This window comes from Schistocerca gregaria, chromosome 5, assembly GCF_023897955.1.
Source record: "Schistocerca gregaria isolate iqSchGreg1 chromosome 5, iqSchGreg1.2, whole genome shotgun sequence".
In the NCBI taxonomy this organism is placed as follows: domain Eukaryota; kingdom Metazoa; phylum Arthropoda; class Insecta; order Orthoptera; family Acrididae; genus Schistocerca; species Schistocerca gregaria.
The window spans coordinates 456,884,029-456,901,372 of NC_064924.1; the positions used below are offsets into that span (position 1 = coordinate 456,884,029).

The 17,344-nt window shown below is 44.6% G+C and overlaps 1 protein-coding gene across 2 annotated transcripts in view; it reads right to left on the minus strand.

The window, feature by feature from the left end:
- The window catches only part of LOC126272213 (DNA topoisomerase I, mitochondrial), a 45,742-nt gene extending 39,160 nt beyond the window's left edge, over positions 1–6,582 (minus strand). The window contains exons 1-4 of one of the 2 annotated variants that reach the window (XM_049974910.1): positions 5,911–6,582; positions 5,586–5,634; positions 5,301–5,482; positions 4,013–4,263 (exon numbers count right to left, since the gene is read on the minus strand). In XM_049974910.1, the coding sequence (XP_049830867.1) occupies positions 4,013–4,263; positions 5,301–5,482; positions 5,586–5,634; positions 5,911–5,952 (524 nt within the window). In that variant the 5' untranslated portion in view covers positions 5,953–6,582. The remainder of the gene's footprint in view (positions 1–4,012; positions 4,264–5,300; positions 5,483–5,585; positions 5,635–5,910) is intronic. The other variant, XM_049974909.1, reaches the window with a different exon arrangement.
- Between the last annotated feature and the right edge of the window lie 10,762 nt (positions 6,583–17,344).

Consider the following 17,344-nt stretch of genomic DNA (forward strand, 5'->3'; position numbering starts at 1 on the left):
TAGGGAAGTGCCATCAGTCTACAAACAAGACTGCCTACAAATCACTCGTGTGACCCATTCTAGACTATTGCTCAATTGAGGATGCAACCTGTACCAATTGCAGACGACCACTGAAAAACAGAAGATTAGAGTTAAAAGCTCCAAAACTAATTGAATACCTAAATTTGGATAGTTAGATGGGGATTTAAACAATTGTCCTTACAATTGCGAGTCCAGCGTGCTAACAATGGCGTCATGTCACTTGACAACAGTCACTGAAGTTGCAGGTTAAAAGCAGTTTACTGGGATATTATGTGGAGAAGAAGTCACATATTACGCTTTTTTGAGGGCCAAAAATATATCAATTCGACCTGTGAACTGTTTGTTCTATTAATTTCATAATTTCTACTGATAAAACAAATTAACTGAGTAAAGGGAAAAAAATTGCACAAAACCACATACGAAACAAATCTTGTTCCAGGCAGTTGCCTAGTAGACTGCTGAGCAAAAAATGCATTACACTACAGTTGCCACCATTTAGGTACACCTTACTGGTCTTGACTCCACATCATAAAATCAAGTGCCTAGTGTAGGTCTACAATAAATGATACAAAAGTCGCAGCAGGTTTGGTCGGTCGGTCTCTCTCTGTCCTTAGGCTAAGTGTCTAAAAGGTGTCAATCCTTCTACTAAACTCACAGTTACAAGAGTTCTTTATTTTTATGAGCAGGTCTGAACATCAGTTAATGGGACTGCCTCATGCATAATATGCTGGTTAGTTCAAACTTCAGAAACAGCCATTTTTTGGGCTGTCATGTGTACAATGTAGTGGGAGGAAGCAAGAGCACCTGTAAAGTAAAATAGTTCGGGGGAGGGGGGGGAGGGGGGGGGAGGGGGGAGGCTAGCACTGGGGATATGGAGATTTTGCAAGATGAATGGTGACCTGCAAGTAGCCACAAAAAATTTCCACTTCTGACCCTGTTAAAAATCTGCATAGTGCTGACTTTTAAATCATTTTCTTGACAGAAAAACACCTGATGACACTACATTTTTTCCTTTTCCTGGGGCCCAGGTATGGGCAGACTTGTGAAGGAACATAAAACAATTCTAAGTGAAGAAGCATAATGTCAAGTTATAACATCACAAACATGGCACAGTATCTGCATATCTTTATCAAGAAATGAACAGTGTGCTTTCATTACATGGCAAAATATTATCACCTTGTTTGGTAAGGGAAATGAAATTGGCCTTGATCATTTCAAGAAATTATGCAAAAATAGGTGCCCAAACTGTCACCTTTTTTGATCTGAGCTTTTAAAAACATCACTACTTAAATCTACTTTGAATTAAAAGACAGACAATACATTACTGGAATATCCTATACATTTTAACCAGTTGCTACTCACTGTATAGCGGAGATGCTGAGTTACAGAAGGGCAGGGGGGGGAAATAAAAAAACCTGTCACACAATAAGCTTTCGGCCAACAAGGCCTTTGTCAAGAGGAGAGAGAGAGAGAGAGAGAGAGAGAGGGAGAGGGAGAGGGAGAGAGAGAGGGAGGGAGAGAGAGGGAGAGAGAGGGAGGGAGGGAGAGAGAGGGAGAGAGAGGGAGAGAGAGGGAGAGAGAGGGAGAGAGAGGGAGAGAGAGATAGGGAGAGAGGGAGAGAGAGAGAGAGAGAGAGAGAGAGGGAGAGAGAGAGAGAGGGAGAGAGAGAGAGAGGAGTTGCAAAATAAAAGATGGCAGTAAGACTAAAGGGCACTCTGTACTAAAATTAAAATTTACCTCCCCAGGCATCATATGGCAATAAGATAAGAGAGACAGAGTAATCAGGTGTTACGAAAACTACACACGTGTCTTGTTCGAGAGAGTAGGATGTCAGCAGCATAAGAAGGAAAAGACCACGAGAGAATATTTTTACTTTGTCCTACAACTCTTAATTTGAGTAATCAGGTGTTACGAAAAATACACACGTGTCTTGTTCGAGGGAGGAGGATGTCAGCAGCATAAGAAGGAAAAGACCACGAGAGAATATTTTTACTTTGTCCTACAACCCTTAATTTGAACCGTGGTATTGGGAGAAATTCCTAATTAATTTCTGTTTTCGCAGTTGCTTCAACACTTTTCCTCTCTCCAGCCTTTTACTACTTTGATAATCTACTTCAAACCTTTTCTTGTTGTGGCTGCATATTTACACAATAAGAAGACCTTTATTCATATTTTTACAGTATCTGAGAGTGATTAAAATGTAAAATCAAGCAACTGAAATCCAGAATGGAACGTAGCAATGAAAAGAATAGTTCCTACTCATCATACAACAGAGATATTGTGTCACACAATAAGCTTTCGTGGAACAAGGCTTTGGCAAACACCCCCCCCCCCCCCCACACACACACACAAACAGAAATCACACACACACACACACACACACACACACACACACACTATTTCTATCAGCTGAAGCAGTGTATGATGAGAGAGGCAATTGGGTGGATGTAAGGAAGAGGTTGGGGGCAGGGAGGGAGAGGGATGGCAGGGTAATGGTGGGGGACATTCAAGTGCTGTTGCGGAGCTTGCAGGGATAAGATGGAGAGAGGGTAGGCCAGCTAAGTGCAGTCGAGAGGTTAGACAGAGGGCAGGAAAAATAAAGGGTATTACAAAAGGAGATAAGTTCCCCTAACCCTATTGGTATAAACCTTTGTTAGGTCATTTTCCTTACTTCCTTGTTTTCATTGCAGCCCAGCGCTACATATGCCATCTATTCCACCAATGCACCCTGTCATTATACTTCTCTTCTGTTCCATTAACCCCTCCTGCCCCTGCCCCCCCCACCCCCCCCGCCAACGTCTACACCTTGCTGGCCTAATCTCTTCTCACCTTGTCCCTGCACTTTACCGCCCCCCATCCTAACCCTGTTGTCCCTCCCCCTCCCATCCCAGCCTCTTTCATACTCCCACACAATTGCAATCTCCCACTTCCAAGACTGCTGTTCATAGTCTGGTTTCAGCTGCTATGGACTGTGGTCTGGTCATTTGTGTGTGTGTGTGTGTGTGTGTGTGTAAGGGGGGAAGAGCATGCACATGTGCAGGGACCTCAGGTGGTGGTGGTGGACAAAATTTGGGTTCTATAGTTAGTACAGTGCAAATGTGGTATTTAGTAATGTGTCATTTAAATATCAATATCTGGGTGTAATGTTGCAAAGTGATATACATGGAACAAGCATCTGAGAAAAGTGTGATAGGGAAGGCAAATGGTCAACTTTGGTTTATTGGAAGAATTACAGGAAAGTGTGGATCACCTGTAAGGCAGACGACATATAGGACACTTGTGTAACCCACCCTTGAGTACTGCTCGAGGGTTTGAGATCCGTGCCACAGCAGACTGAAGAAAGATGTTGAAACAATTCAGTGGTGGGCTGTTAGATTTGTTACCAGTAGGTTCGAACAACACGTTAGTGTCAAGGAGATGCTACAGGAACTCACATGAGAATCTCTGGAGGGTAGGCGACCTTCTTTTTCAGAGACATTATTGAGAAAATTTAGAGAATAGCTTCTAAAGCTGACTAATGAAAGATTCTACTGCCGCCAACATACATTGCACATTAAGGACCACAAAGACAAGAGTCAAGGAATATAGATAGTCTTTTTCCCATTTGCAAATGAAACAGGAAAGGAAATGACTAGTACTGGTGTACAGGGTACCCTCCGCTATGCACTGTACGGTGGCTTCTGGAGTATCTCTGCACATGTAGAGAAGGAAGTGCGGGGAAGGGAGAAGTGGAAGAGGAGGGAGGGGGGAGAGGGAGGGGGAGAGGGAGGGGGAGAGGGAGGGGGAGAGAAATGATTTTCTCCTTATGGCATATGACTTTACCTTCACTAAATATACGTATGCTGTTATTTATACATAATCACTCTTCAACCATCGACAACGAATTTGAGAAAAACTGCTATAATTTAGCTTCCTGCAATATTAGAACACATTGGGCAAAACAATCAACTGTCAAGTAGTTCTGTAATCATTACACAAGAAGATAAATTACCTGGAACTTTTATGTTCTTTTTCTGAACTTGAGCTCTTGTGTTCCTTGTCTTTACTTGAAGAACTACTTTTATGTTCTCGGTCCTTATCCTTTCTTTCATCTTTGTGTTTCTTCTCTTTATCCTTGTCTCGCTCTTTTTCCTTCTCTCTCACTTTATCCTTGTCCTTTTCCCTTTCTTTGTCCTTCTCTCTATCCCTGTCTCTGTCCTTATCTTTGCTACCACTACTGCTACTGCTATGTTTTTCTTTATCCTGCACAGAAAGAAGACAGTAAAGTAAGTAACAACACAATGAAAATGTGAAACAAATAATTTCTTCCTTCAACACACATCTAATAACATCAGAGTTTAAATGAAACATTTGGATTTAGACTGGGTTTTCATTTATCTTCATGTAAAAAATGCAGACTTATTATTTAATGAATTACTATTTTATGCGGTAATGTGAAAGCCTTACAGCTTATATACATAATTTTAATCATTAATACAACTAAACAACAAGATCTTTGTATTACTTTCAACATAATAATTTATTGATCATATTTCTTATCACATATTTCATGAAAACAATGGATAAAAGTTAATTTTTCCTTGTCGCTGAGACCGACAGTTTCATTTTAGGCACAATTTTTGATACTCTCATAGCTGGTGCTACAAGCATGCTCACTGATGGATTACAAACATGATGGTATAAAGAAACCTGTGCTCTATGATTCACTTTGACTGCATTCTTGATTTAATGGATCATTAATTATGGATTAAAACTGGCCTACATCATGGAAGTCTCTGCATATTTAAATGGCGATGAGTTTTTTCTTCCTTTTTTACTCCCTTTTCCTCTTTACACATACATATAGAAAAACCACTTTACAGCCATATTTGCAGTATGGCAGAAACTAAGTTTCCACTTAAGTGGTTAAATCTATTCTAGTTTTTAATGAGTTCAATATGTTAAGTACTGGCCAATGCTCAATCCTTTCACGACCTATATATTCTCAATCAAAACACCATATTTTCAACTTTTACAACATTTCTTCGGCCTGATACTGAACTCAATAACATTTCGATTTTGAGATGACAATTCAAATTCGAAAATTCTAACTATAAATGACATTCAACATTTAAAATTCATTCTAAGCTAACCAGCTGTTACCATACTGTTAGTTTTTAACACATTTGCAACGAATTTTGCAGGGATAACAAAGAAAACTGAAGTATTAACAATAGTATGGAATATGACAAGAGTACTTGCAACCTGTAAAATCTTAGTAATTGAACATTATCACAAACCTTTCCACTTGAACTTTTGTCTCTATGCTTCTCCTTGTCTCTGTCTTTGTCTCGATGCTCCTTGTGCTTGTCTTTGTGTCTTTCTTTGTCTCTGTGTTTCTCCTTATGTTCAGACTTGTGTTCCTTTTTGGAATGCTTCTCTTGGTAGCCATTAGAAATGCCATTAACGACAAGCTGTCCCACTAAAAAATTTACATAAAATGTCGTAAACATATGGTACAGGCTCATTTTACATGAAAAGACTGACTCCCAAGAATTTAAAGATCCATGAACTAGCATACTTACCTTCAGGCACATTTCCTGGTGGACTCCGGTTTTCCTTTGCATTTCTTTCCTTTTTGAAAAAAAAAAACGGGAGGTTTATTAAAATGATAGGCCACAACTGTTTTATGCAACAAATTTCTTAATTACACAGCAAAAATAGTTATGAAAAGTGACACTATTTATCACTACGTGGGACTTAGTCTCCGTACGCCATTTTGCGGACTTAGAAAATTTCTACTCAATTGCTGGCCCTCGGTATAAATATACATACTCACGCACAGACGTCTCTAAATTATGAAAGCACAAACTTAAGAGTTGTAGATTTATTAAAGGAAACAGTACTTACAGACTCTAAAGAAAGTTCATCGCCAGGTACTTCAAGGTTCATTTTACAAATATGCTAGCCTACTGCTCCGCTGTGCTGTCCGCAGTTGGGAGACCTGTGAACGACCAGACGCCGAACACCGTTCGGAATCAAAGTCCCGAAATTCCGGTGTGCGCATGCGCTAGCTTGTAGCGGCAATGCCCTTCTTCGTGACGAAATGTTCGACAAGAGAGGGAGATTCGTGAGGATTAGTGCGATAGATGGATGTAATATTTTTGTGGCTATGAGCGACTAAAAGTTGACGAAAGGCTCCTTGAGAAATCATGTCCCATTTGGTATTGAACTGTTTTTGTAATTACTCTGCCTTTAGAAGCAATGAGCATGTTTCCTAGAAATGGTTGCCTAACAAGAAAAATTACGTTTGTGATGTCTCATCTTCACCAGTAATAACAACTACGAGAAATACATATACAAAGTCCAGTTCGTGTCAGTAATGTAAAATAACGAACGAAAATTAGTCTCGTGCATACTTCTCATGGAAATATGAATTATACATTTCGATTTCGTTTTAACCATGCTTTGCATTGCTCGTATTTCTAGAGTTTCACTTCATGTAACTTCGATCGAAAAAACCTGCTTGTTATTCGCGAGGTCACACAAGGAATACTTTTTATCAGCGGACATATGAATGCCGGTTTGATGATAAATCGTAATTCTAAAATGTGATAGCGTTTATTCAGGAAGTGTTTTTCATACACCTTTGTTACATTTACGGTGCGCATGTCTGTGTAATCAACATAGACTAGGTGTGCAAGCGCATATTAAAACACTTCTTGAAATGCATTTTTTTTTTTTTTTTTTTATGATTGGAGAAGATCAATAGTAATTGTGCAGCAGAATATTCGTTTAATGAACGAGAGGTTTTATGACAACCTGTTATCGTATATGTTTCATTTTTCCTCATTTTTTTAAAAAAAATTAATTATTTGCAATATACGATAGTTAAGAAATAGCACGCGTAGTATTGATATTACCAAAATATTCACAGCCATAGCTCACTTGTTAAACTAGTAGTTGGCAATTTGGCAGAAAAATTTTGGAAAAATAACATTATGTAGTCTTCGTCGCAAAATATGCTATGGTCTCTTCAAGGACCTTTGAAATTTTATAATTCCATCCCAGTTCATGTTCTCTCTAACATTATTCATGCCAAATTATAGAAGTCAAATTCAAGATACGCATTACACACATGATTCCAGGAATATTCCCATGGATTTTGCAGTGCTACTTAGCTTATTCTAATGTATTTTTAACAGCTGTCCACATTTCATGTTCCAGAACTTCTAGGATATTGGACACTGGTTTAAAGTAACTGACTCCTAATTGGTTCTCTGGGAATCAATGTACATGAAAGTAGACCTCGGCCCATATTATCTATTATTAGTTGTCAACAGCAATCTGTGTACTATGAAAACTACTCAGTGTCTGGTAGGTGTAATAAAAGAACAGTAGCTGAATAGCATGAATGGAAGAGCAGTGTCTTTTCTGTTGATTATGTAAAATGCTAATGTGCAACATGTTTAATAAAAAAAATTCAACCTGGTAGACATACTGACAGTCACCATTATCTGCATGCCATTTATGATACAAAGTAATTGATATAAGCTACAAAAGTGGCATAGTTGACTTTTTATATAGCCCTTGTGGTTTTACACTCATGATCTGACCTACTGAACATAATCTGTAAAGGAATAAATTTTTCATCCAGTTACGTTAACATATTATATGATTCGAGTCATCCACTGGTTAACATAGTCCATTGTATTAATGTTTTCAAATACATTACATATGCACATGGGAGGAGTGCAATTCAGATCCCCATCTGGAATTAGGTTTTTTGTCTTTTCTTTAAATCAGTCGGGTAAATGCTGAAGTGGTTCATTTCTTCCTTCACTCGTATAAAACATGCCAACATGCTGTTCAGCTAAAATGAAATAAAAAAAATTCTATCCAGTAAAGTCTTCTTACAAATGACACTTTTGCACTGATAAGCATTCCCATGCTCAGTATGCCAAAGGCATAACTAAGGTGTCCATTGACATTTGATGTAAGTCCCTCTCCCACTTAAAAAAACATTTCACAAACAGCTCATGCTCCATACCCTTCCATACATTCTAACATTCAGCCACATCGATTTACCAGTTGCAAAGTAGCAACAAATACCATCCTAAAATGGGACAGATTAATCAAATCCTCTGCCACACTTTTGACCACTGTCAAATTGTAGCCAAATACAAACATGATCACCCCTGCACCTGCAACTGAGCACAACGTGTTCAGCTTCAATTGCTCCTTCCGATCTCATGTCATCTAGATTCCCCTTAACAACAGTATGTCAAAATACCACATGTTCAACATATCTTTTATCTTTCCCTCTCCTCCCACCCACCAGAGGTAGTCAATTTCCTTCTGTACTTGTTTCCACCCATTTCCCTACCTCCCATTCTAATCATCACTCTTTTTCATCCACAATATCTATCATTTTTTCTATTGTGTCCTCTTCCCCCCAAATCTCACCTCGTATTTTTCTCTGACAAACTGCTAATACTCTTCCCCTAACAGGGTGAGTTCTCTCTGGTGTGATATGCCTCACTCTCCAAATCCTTTCACCTCCTTTCTCTTCACCACTCACTTACTCTTCATTTCTCCTTCATTCATTTCACCAGCTCAACTCTATACAACTGCTCATTGTTTTTCCTTGCATAGGAATGCATAACCCTGATAGGTTTATGAAATACAACTATTTTTCTTTGCAAAGCTGCTCTTATTGAACACAAAAGAAGAATGGCTCAAATTCATATATAGATGGACTCTGGTCTTTCAGAGATGTTCAAAAGAACAGAAACCTTATGTTATCTAGCAGTCTTACAAATATTATTCAAAAGGTTCAAGCCCCAGTCCAGCACAAATTTCACGTGTTACCGTCAATTCAATTCAATCTGCAGTTGTCTCTAATCTCACTGAAATTCTTTGAATAAGGAATCAAATATCCATCCAGCAATACAACTTGATCTCCAAGGTATCCCTAAATTGATAAATATAAATGCTTTGATGATTTCTCACCTTTCCTCATCCTTGTCCTATCCAAGCTTGTGCTCCATTTCTAATGGCATCATTAACATGAGATTAGATCCTAATCTTCCTTCTATTAAATCAGACTCAAATCACAGATGAGAGTCACACTTATCAATAAAAATGCAGCTGATGGTATTGTTCAGGTTTTTTTTTTTTTCTTAAGGTAATGATTCTGTATCTACATTTACACCTATACTCTGCAAACCAACATGAGTTGCATGGCAGTGTGTACATCCCATTATACCAGTTATTAGGGTTTCTTCCTGTTCCATTCACATGTAGAGTGTGGGAAGAATGATTGTTTGAATGTCTCTGTGCAAGCAGTACTGTTCCTATGTGAGTGATACATAGGAGGTTGTTGAACAATGGAAAATCCAGGATGGAATGTAACAATATTATGAAAAGAAAAGCTGCTACTCACTTTATAGCAGATATGCTGAGTCGCAGATAGGTACAGCATACAACAAAAAGACTGTTACAAATAAAGCTCACACACACACACACACAAATGGAACTCACACACATGACTGCAGTCTTAGGCAATTGGAACCACACTATGAGCAGCAGCACCAGTGCATGATGGGAGTGGTGACTGGGTGGGGGGAAGGAGGAGGCTGGTGCGGGGAGAGACAGGGATAGTATGGTAGGGGTGGTGGACAGTGTAGTGCTGCAGGTTAGGTGGAGGGCAGGGGAGAGGTAGAGAGGGGGGCGGGAAAGCGGAAAAGGAGAGAAGCAAAAAGACTGGAGACTGGGTGTGATGGTGGAATGACGGCTGTGTAGTGCTGGAATGGGAACAGGGAATGAGCCGGATAGGTGAGGACAGTGACTAATGACGATTGAGGCCAGGAGGGTTACGGGAAGGTAGCATGTATTGCAGGGAAACTTTTGCACCTGCGCAATTCAGAAAATCTAGTGTTGGTGGGAAGAATCCATATGGCACAGACTGTGAAGCAGTCATTGAAATGAAGGATGCCATGTTTGGCAGCACGCTCAGCAACAGGGTGGTCCACTTGTTTCTTGGCCACAGTTTGTCGGTGGTCACTCATGTTGACAGACAGCTTGTTGGTTGTCATGCCCGCACAGAATGCAGCACAGTGGCTGCAGTTTAGCTTGTAGATCACATGACTTGTTTCACAGGTAGCCCTCCATTTGATGGAGTTGGTGGTGGTGGGAGGATGTATGGGACAGGTCTTGCATCTAGGTCTATTACAGGGGTATGAGCTCACAACCACCTACTCACAAATGTCATCTATTGCATCAAAGGCGGGGCTACCTGTGAAACCAGTCATGTGATCTACAACCTAAGCTGCAACCACTGTGCTGCATTCTATGTGGGCATAACAACTCCCCCCCCCCCCCCCCTCTCCCCCCCTGTGAGTCCGGGAATTAGAATAGGCCCGAAATATTCCTGCCTGTCGTCAGAGGTGTCTAAAAGGAGTCTCACATGTTTCAGCCTTTATGTGATGATCCCCTGTAGGGTTTGACCTCCATTCTTCAAAATTTTTCCAAAGAGTGAGCCAGTTGGGGAAGGGTGCCTAACATGGTGCATCGTGACCATCGTGCCTTGAGATCTGTAGCCCGCTTTCTTGTCGTCACATTGCAGTCCCGCTCATTCTCCATCTCTTGGGTGAGGACACCTCCCTGGGTGTGTTTTCCACCATGCACTTTGCAGTGTTGCTTTCTGCGCTGATGATGACCATGGACTTGTTAGCACCTGGTAACCAGCACGGTAGCCAGTCAGTTGTGTTGGGGCCGCCATGTACCCTGTTGGTTTTAGCCCCCTGAGAAAACAGAGATTGCTCTGCTGATGCCTACACCGCTGACTCCCCACGTATGACAAGGAGTAGGTGCCTGCCACCCTGGAGCATCAGGACTCCCAGTATTGGCCATCCTGCCAGGTGGCCTTTGCTGCGGCTGGGTGGTGCCCATGGGGAGGGCTCTGGTCAGAGTGGAAGGCATCAGGCTGGATGATGTGCGATGAAGCATACCATGTCATCACTTGCTGGTGATCAAACACCAGCAGTCTCTGAGTGTTCTGAGTTTCTGTACAATGCAGGGAAGTACGGCCCTAAATCATTCTCCTCCATGGCCACACCATGAGAGGAACACCAGGCTAAGGATTGCAGTGAACCTTATTCACTCTGATACCTCGTATGTTCGAGAACTGATGGGCACTCCTTTGTTTTGATGAAGCCACAGTTTCTTGTAGACCATTTAGAAGACAAGTTTGGGGAGGTGGTGGGCTTGTCCAAAATGTGGTCAGCGTCAGTCTTGATAAAAACAGCATCCTCTGCCCAGTCGCGGGCGTTACTCACTTGTGACCAGCTGGGGGATGTTTCTGTTACCATCATGCCCCATAAGAGCTTAGATATGGCCAAGAGTATTATGTTCCACAGGGACCTTCTTTTGCAGTCTGACGATGAGTTGCGCGCCATCTTAGACCGATGAGGCATTCATTTTGTGTGGCACATCCATCGGTGTCTGAGGGATAATCAGGTTGCTACCGGTGCCTTCATCTTGGCCTTCGAGGGTGATACATTGCCCGAGAAGGTCAAGGGATGGTCCACTGCTGTCATGTCAAGCCCTATATCCCCCCCCCCCCCCCCCCCCCCCGATGCAGTGCTATAAGTGCTGGAAGTTCGACCAAATGTCTTCCCGCTGTACTTCCAGCCACACATGCCGAGATTGCGGACACCCATCACATCCCAATACTCCCTGTGCCCAGCCTCCCATCTGCGACTTCGAGTCTCTCAACTGAGATCCAGTCACTGAGCCGTAAGACTACACCTGCCCCCTTGAACTTGGGGGGGGGGGGGGGGCACTACCCTCCCTGTTGCTCCTGCACCACTTACTTTGGAAGCAAACTACCCCCCCCCCCCCCCCAACCATAGGGAACTTCCGTCCCAGGTTCTTACCAGTGGTACAGCTGACAACTGCCAGTGGCTGAAGCAACCACAAGTAGCTGGTCATAGGGCTTCGCAGTCCTCCTCAGTCCCTGAGACTGAATCGGTGAAGCCCTCCCAGCGGGACAAACCTAAGGGGCAGTGAGAGAAACCAAAAAAGCAAAAGTCCCCCAAGAGCCAAGGCACAGCGGTGGCACCCACACCACTGCTACCTACAAGCTCTGTGTATGAGGATGAGGCAGAGATTCTGGTGTGTGCTGAGGACCTAGATCTCACCGGACCCTCAGACGCGATAGATAGAGACTGCTCAGGCAATATGTCGGTGGCAGCAGGTGACCCTGGGGTGTAAACCGCCTCATTGAATGTTCAATGCTTTCCCAGCTTCACGGTCCTATTATCCTCCAGTGGACTTGCAGAGGGTTTTTCCACCATCTTGCTGAGCCTCGGCAACTTCTCAGCCTTCACCCTTTCTCCTGCATTGCTCTCCAGGAAACTTGGTTTCCGGCGATGCGGATCCCTGCCCTCTGTGGCTATCAGGGTTATTGTAAGAATTGGGCTGCTTATGAGTGTCTGCGTCTACGTCCTTAACTCTCTTTACAGCGAGTGCGTCCCTCTTCAAACACTTTGAGGCTGTCGCTGTTAGGGTGTGGATGCCTCAGGCTGTTAGTGTCTGCAGCCTTTATCTTCCACCAGATGCTAACATCCCGCAGCATGTATTGGCTGTGCTGGTGGCCCAACTGCCACCACCTTTTCTATTACTGGGTGACTTTAATACCCTTAACCCTTTGTGGGGTGGATTGGTGGCAACGGGCCAAGGCACTGTCGTTGAACAGGTGTTGGCACAACTCGAACTCTCTCTCTTAAATGGTGGTGCCTCCATACATTTCAGTGTGGTGCATGTCATGTACTCAGCCATCGACCTTTCGGTCTGCAGCCCTGGCCTTCTGCCACCTGTCAATTGGAGTGTGCACGACGACTTGTGCTGTAGTGACCAGTTTCCTATTTTTCTTTCACTGCTGCAGTGTCACTCTTCTGGGTGCCTCCCCAGGTGGGCGTTGAATAAGGCTGACTGGGACTCGTTTGCCTCCATTGCCACTATTGCCCCTCTTTCTCATGACAGCATTGATGTGGTGGTTCACACGATAACCACCGACATTGTTTCTGCACTTGCGCCATGCATTTCTGCCAGCTTCGTATTGTTCACCATGAGCCATGACTTTATCTTGACAGTGAACCTCTTGCTGTGGTGGAGATGCATTGGTTTTTGGGATTGTTTTTTGATGCCTGGTTGACTTGGCTCCCTCATATTCGGCAGCTCAAACAAACATACTGGCAGCACCTTAACACTCTACGTTGCTTGAGTCACACCAGTTGGGGTGCTGATCGGTCTGCCCTTCTACGACTTTATCAGGTGTTGATTCAGTCCCGTCATGATTATGGGAGCCTGGCTTACAGTTCGGCATGGCCTTCTGCGTTGCAGTTGCTTGACCCCATCTGACTCGCAACTGGTGCTTTTGCACAAGCCCTGTAAACAGCATCCTTGTGGAGCCTGGTGTCCCTCCATTGCAGATCCAGCGCCAACAACTACTGGCCACTTATGCAGTACATCTTTGTAGCTTGCCTGGGCATCCAGATTACTGTCTCCTGTTCCCCAACTCGGTCGTCCATCTTCCAGAATGTTGGCCCCAGTCAGGGTGTATGATCGCAGTTCGCATCCAGGCTCTTCTCTCTGGGCTTGAGTTTTTCCCTCTCCCACCTCTTTTTCTAGGCCCATCAACATCTACCCTCGTGAGGTGTGCCCTGCCCATGCCTTCAGCTGGATTTGATACAAGGCCCGAAAGACTCAAACCCTTCTGAGGCCCTCCGCCGATGCTTTCTTTCCATCCTTGCTGTGTTTTCTGGCTCTTCCATAGACTATATTGATGGTTCAGTGGTTGCTAGTCAAGTTGGGTATGCTTTTACTCTTGGGGAACAATCTGAACAATGCTCGTTGCTGGATGGTTACAGTGTTTTCACTGCAGAGCTCGTCGCCATCTCTCACGCCCTAGAGTATATCCTCTCCAGCTCAGGTGAGTCCTTTGTTATCTATAGTGACTCCCTGAGTGGTTTGTGAGCTATCAACCAGTGTTTTCCTTGCTCTTGTCTGGTGATGGCTATCCAGTAGTCCCTCCATACTCTTGCCCATTGCCGCCACTTCGTGGTCTTTGTGTGGACCCCAGGTCATGCCGTCATCCCTGGTAATGAACCGGTTGACACACTCGCCAAACAGTGCATTGGTTTTACGGCAGAAGGTACCTGGTACCTGGAGTGATGAATGACGCACCCTGCCTTCATCCAACAAACTTCGGGTCGTTAAGGAGACTTCCGGTGTGTGGCACTCCTCCTTGCAGGCTTCTCACGGGGACTCTGTTGTGCTCTGCCAGCTATGCATTGGGGCCACATTTGGCTGACGCACAGTTATTTAGTGCAACACGAGGACCCACCTCTCTGTAGCTGTGGTTCAGCATTGAAGGTGGTCTACATTTTGTAGGACTGTCCGCTTTTAACTGGGCTGAGGCAGACATTTGTGCTGCTTCGTATGCTCACTGCACTTTTAACAGATGATGCTGCAATGGCAGGCTTAGTTTTGAGTTTTATTCAAGCTGAGGACTTTTATCACTTGATCTGAGGGTTTGTCTCTTTTGTGCATTGTGCCTGGCCTTTGGCCTACTGTTTTAGATTGGGATTATTAGTGTGTCTTTAGGTGATTGGCTTTTCCTTTTTTGTTTCCATGGTCGTCCAACCACTGTAACACTCTGTGTGCTTTTAATTCCTTTTGTCTGATCTTTGTCTGTGTCTTTCTTGTCCAGCGTCATCCCTTGTCATCTCCGTTGCTTGTTTTTGTTCCTTGTGGGTCTTTCATGGCCGTGAAAGAAGGGAACGATGGCCTTTGTAGTCTGGTCCCTTCAGCCCCCACAAACCAACCAACCAACCAGTGCTTTCATCTTGTCTTTCGAGGCTGACACATGGCCCGAGAAGGTCAAGGTGATGGTCTACTGCTGTTATGTAAAGCCATATATCCCTCCCACGATGTGGTGCTTTAAGTGCTGGAAGTTCGAGCATATGTCTTCCCGCTGCACTTTCAGTGTCACATGTCGAGATTGTGGACGTCCATCACATCCCAATACTCCATGTGCCCCACCTCCCATCTGTGTCAACTGCGGAGAGCATCGTTCCCCTTGCTCACTAGACTGCAGGAGTTAACAGTGTGAAAGGAAAATCATGGAATACAAGACCCTGGACTGACTGACCTACACTGAGGCTAAGAGGAAATTTGAGCATCTACATCCTATGGCTATGACCTCCTCTCATGCTGCCGCTACGAGATGTTGTAGCCCCATCCATTCCGTGAATTCTGGTCGGCTCTCAGAGCCAGAAGGCTACACACGCCCCCTTGATGGTTGGGGGGCAATTCCCCCCCTCTCCCCCCTGTTGCTCTCGCATTACTTACCTCAGGAGCTCTGCCCCCCCCCCCCCCAACCATCAGGGACACCAGTCCCCACTTCCTAGCTGGAGAAGCATAAGTCTTCTTCAGCTCCTTTCACCAGGAAGGGAACCCTTTGGTCAGTCCCTTCCCAGGTCTCTGCTAGTGGGGAAGAATACACCTGACAGTGGCTGAAGTGCCCAAAAGCAGCTGGTCATAGTGCTTCACGATTCTCTTCAGTCCCAGAGATTGAATCAGTGAAGCCCTCCCAGCCAGAGAAACCCAAGGAACAGCGAGAAAAGTCCAAAAAGAAGATCCTTAAGACCAAGGAAATTGTGGTGGCACCCACACCACTGCTACTTACAAGCTCTGTGTCTGGTGATGAGGTTGTGAGTCTGGCATCCGCTGAAGACCTAGATCTCGCTGGACCCTCAGACTCAATGGATATAGACTGCTCAGGCAATAAGTCGGTGGCAGCAGGTGACCCTGAGGTGTAAACTGCCTCATTGAATGTTCCATGCCTTCTCAGTCTCACGATGTCATACTCCAGTGGAATTGCAGTGGTTTTTTCCACCGCCTGGCTGAGCTACGGCATTTGTTAAGCTTTACACCTTCTTTCTGCATTCCCCTCCAGGAAACCTCATTCCTGGTAATGCGGACCCCTGTCCTCAGTGGCTATAAGGGATATTACAGGAACCATGGTGACACGGTGTCTGTATATGTGTGTGTGTGTGTGTGTGTGTGTGTGTGTGTGTGTGTGTGTGTGTGTGTGCGCGCGCGCTAGTGTATACCTATCCTTTTTTCCCCCTAAGGTAAGTCTTTCTGCTCCCGGGATTGGAATGACTCCTTACCCTCTCCCTTAAAACCCACATCCTTTCATCTTTCCCTCTCCTTCCCTCTTTCCTGACGAAGCAACCGTGGGTTGCGAAAGCTCGAAATTTTATGTGTGTGTTTATGTGTTTTTTTTATTGTGCCTATCTACCAGCACTTTCCCGCTTGGTAAGTCATGGAATCTTTGTTTTTAATATATTTTTCCCATGTGGAATGTTTCTTTCTATATATATATACGTACCGCCAAATTGCTCAAAATGTGGGGCATGAGGTCTCCACAGTACATCGATGTTGTCGCCAGTGGTCGGCGGAAGGTGCACATGCCCGTCGACCTGGGACCGGACCGCAGCGACGCACGGATGCACGCCAAGACCGTAGGATCCTACGCAGTGCCGTAGGGGACCGCACCGCCACTTCCCAGCAAATTAGGGACACTGTTGCTCTTGGGGTATCGGCAAGGACCATTCGCAACCGTCTCCATGAAGCTGGGCTACGGTCCCACACACCGTTAGGCCGTCTTCCGCTCACGCCCCAACATCGTGCAGCCCGCCTCCAGTGGTGTCGCGTTAGGCGTGAATGGAGGGTCGAATGGAGACGTGTCGTCTTCAGCGATGAGAGTCGCTTCTGCCTTGGTGCCAATGATGGTCGTATGCGTGTTTGGCACCGTGCAGTGAGCGCCACAATCAGGACTGCATACGACCGAGGCACACAGGGCCAACACCCGGCATCATGGTGTGGGGAGCGATCTCCTACACTGGCCGTACACCTCTGGTGATCGTCGAGGGGACACTGAATAGTGCACGGTACATCCAAACCGTCATCGAACCCATCGTTCTACCATTCCTAGACCGGCAAGGGAACTTGCTGTTCCAACAGGACAATGCACGTCCGCATGTATCCCGTGCCACCCAACGTGCTCTAGAAGGTGTAAGTCAACTACCCTGGCCAGCAAGATCTCTGGATCTGTCCCCCATTGAGCATGTTTGGGACTGGATGAAGCGTCGTCTCACGCGGTCTGCACGTCCAGCACGAACGCTGGTCCAACTGAGGCGCCAGGTGGAAATGGCATGGCAAGCCGTTCCACAGGACTACATCCAGCATCTCTACGATCGTCTCGATGGGA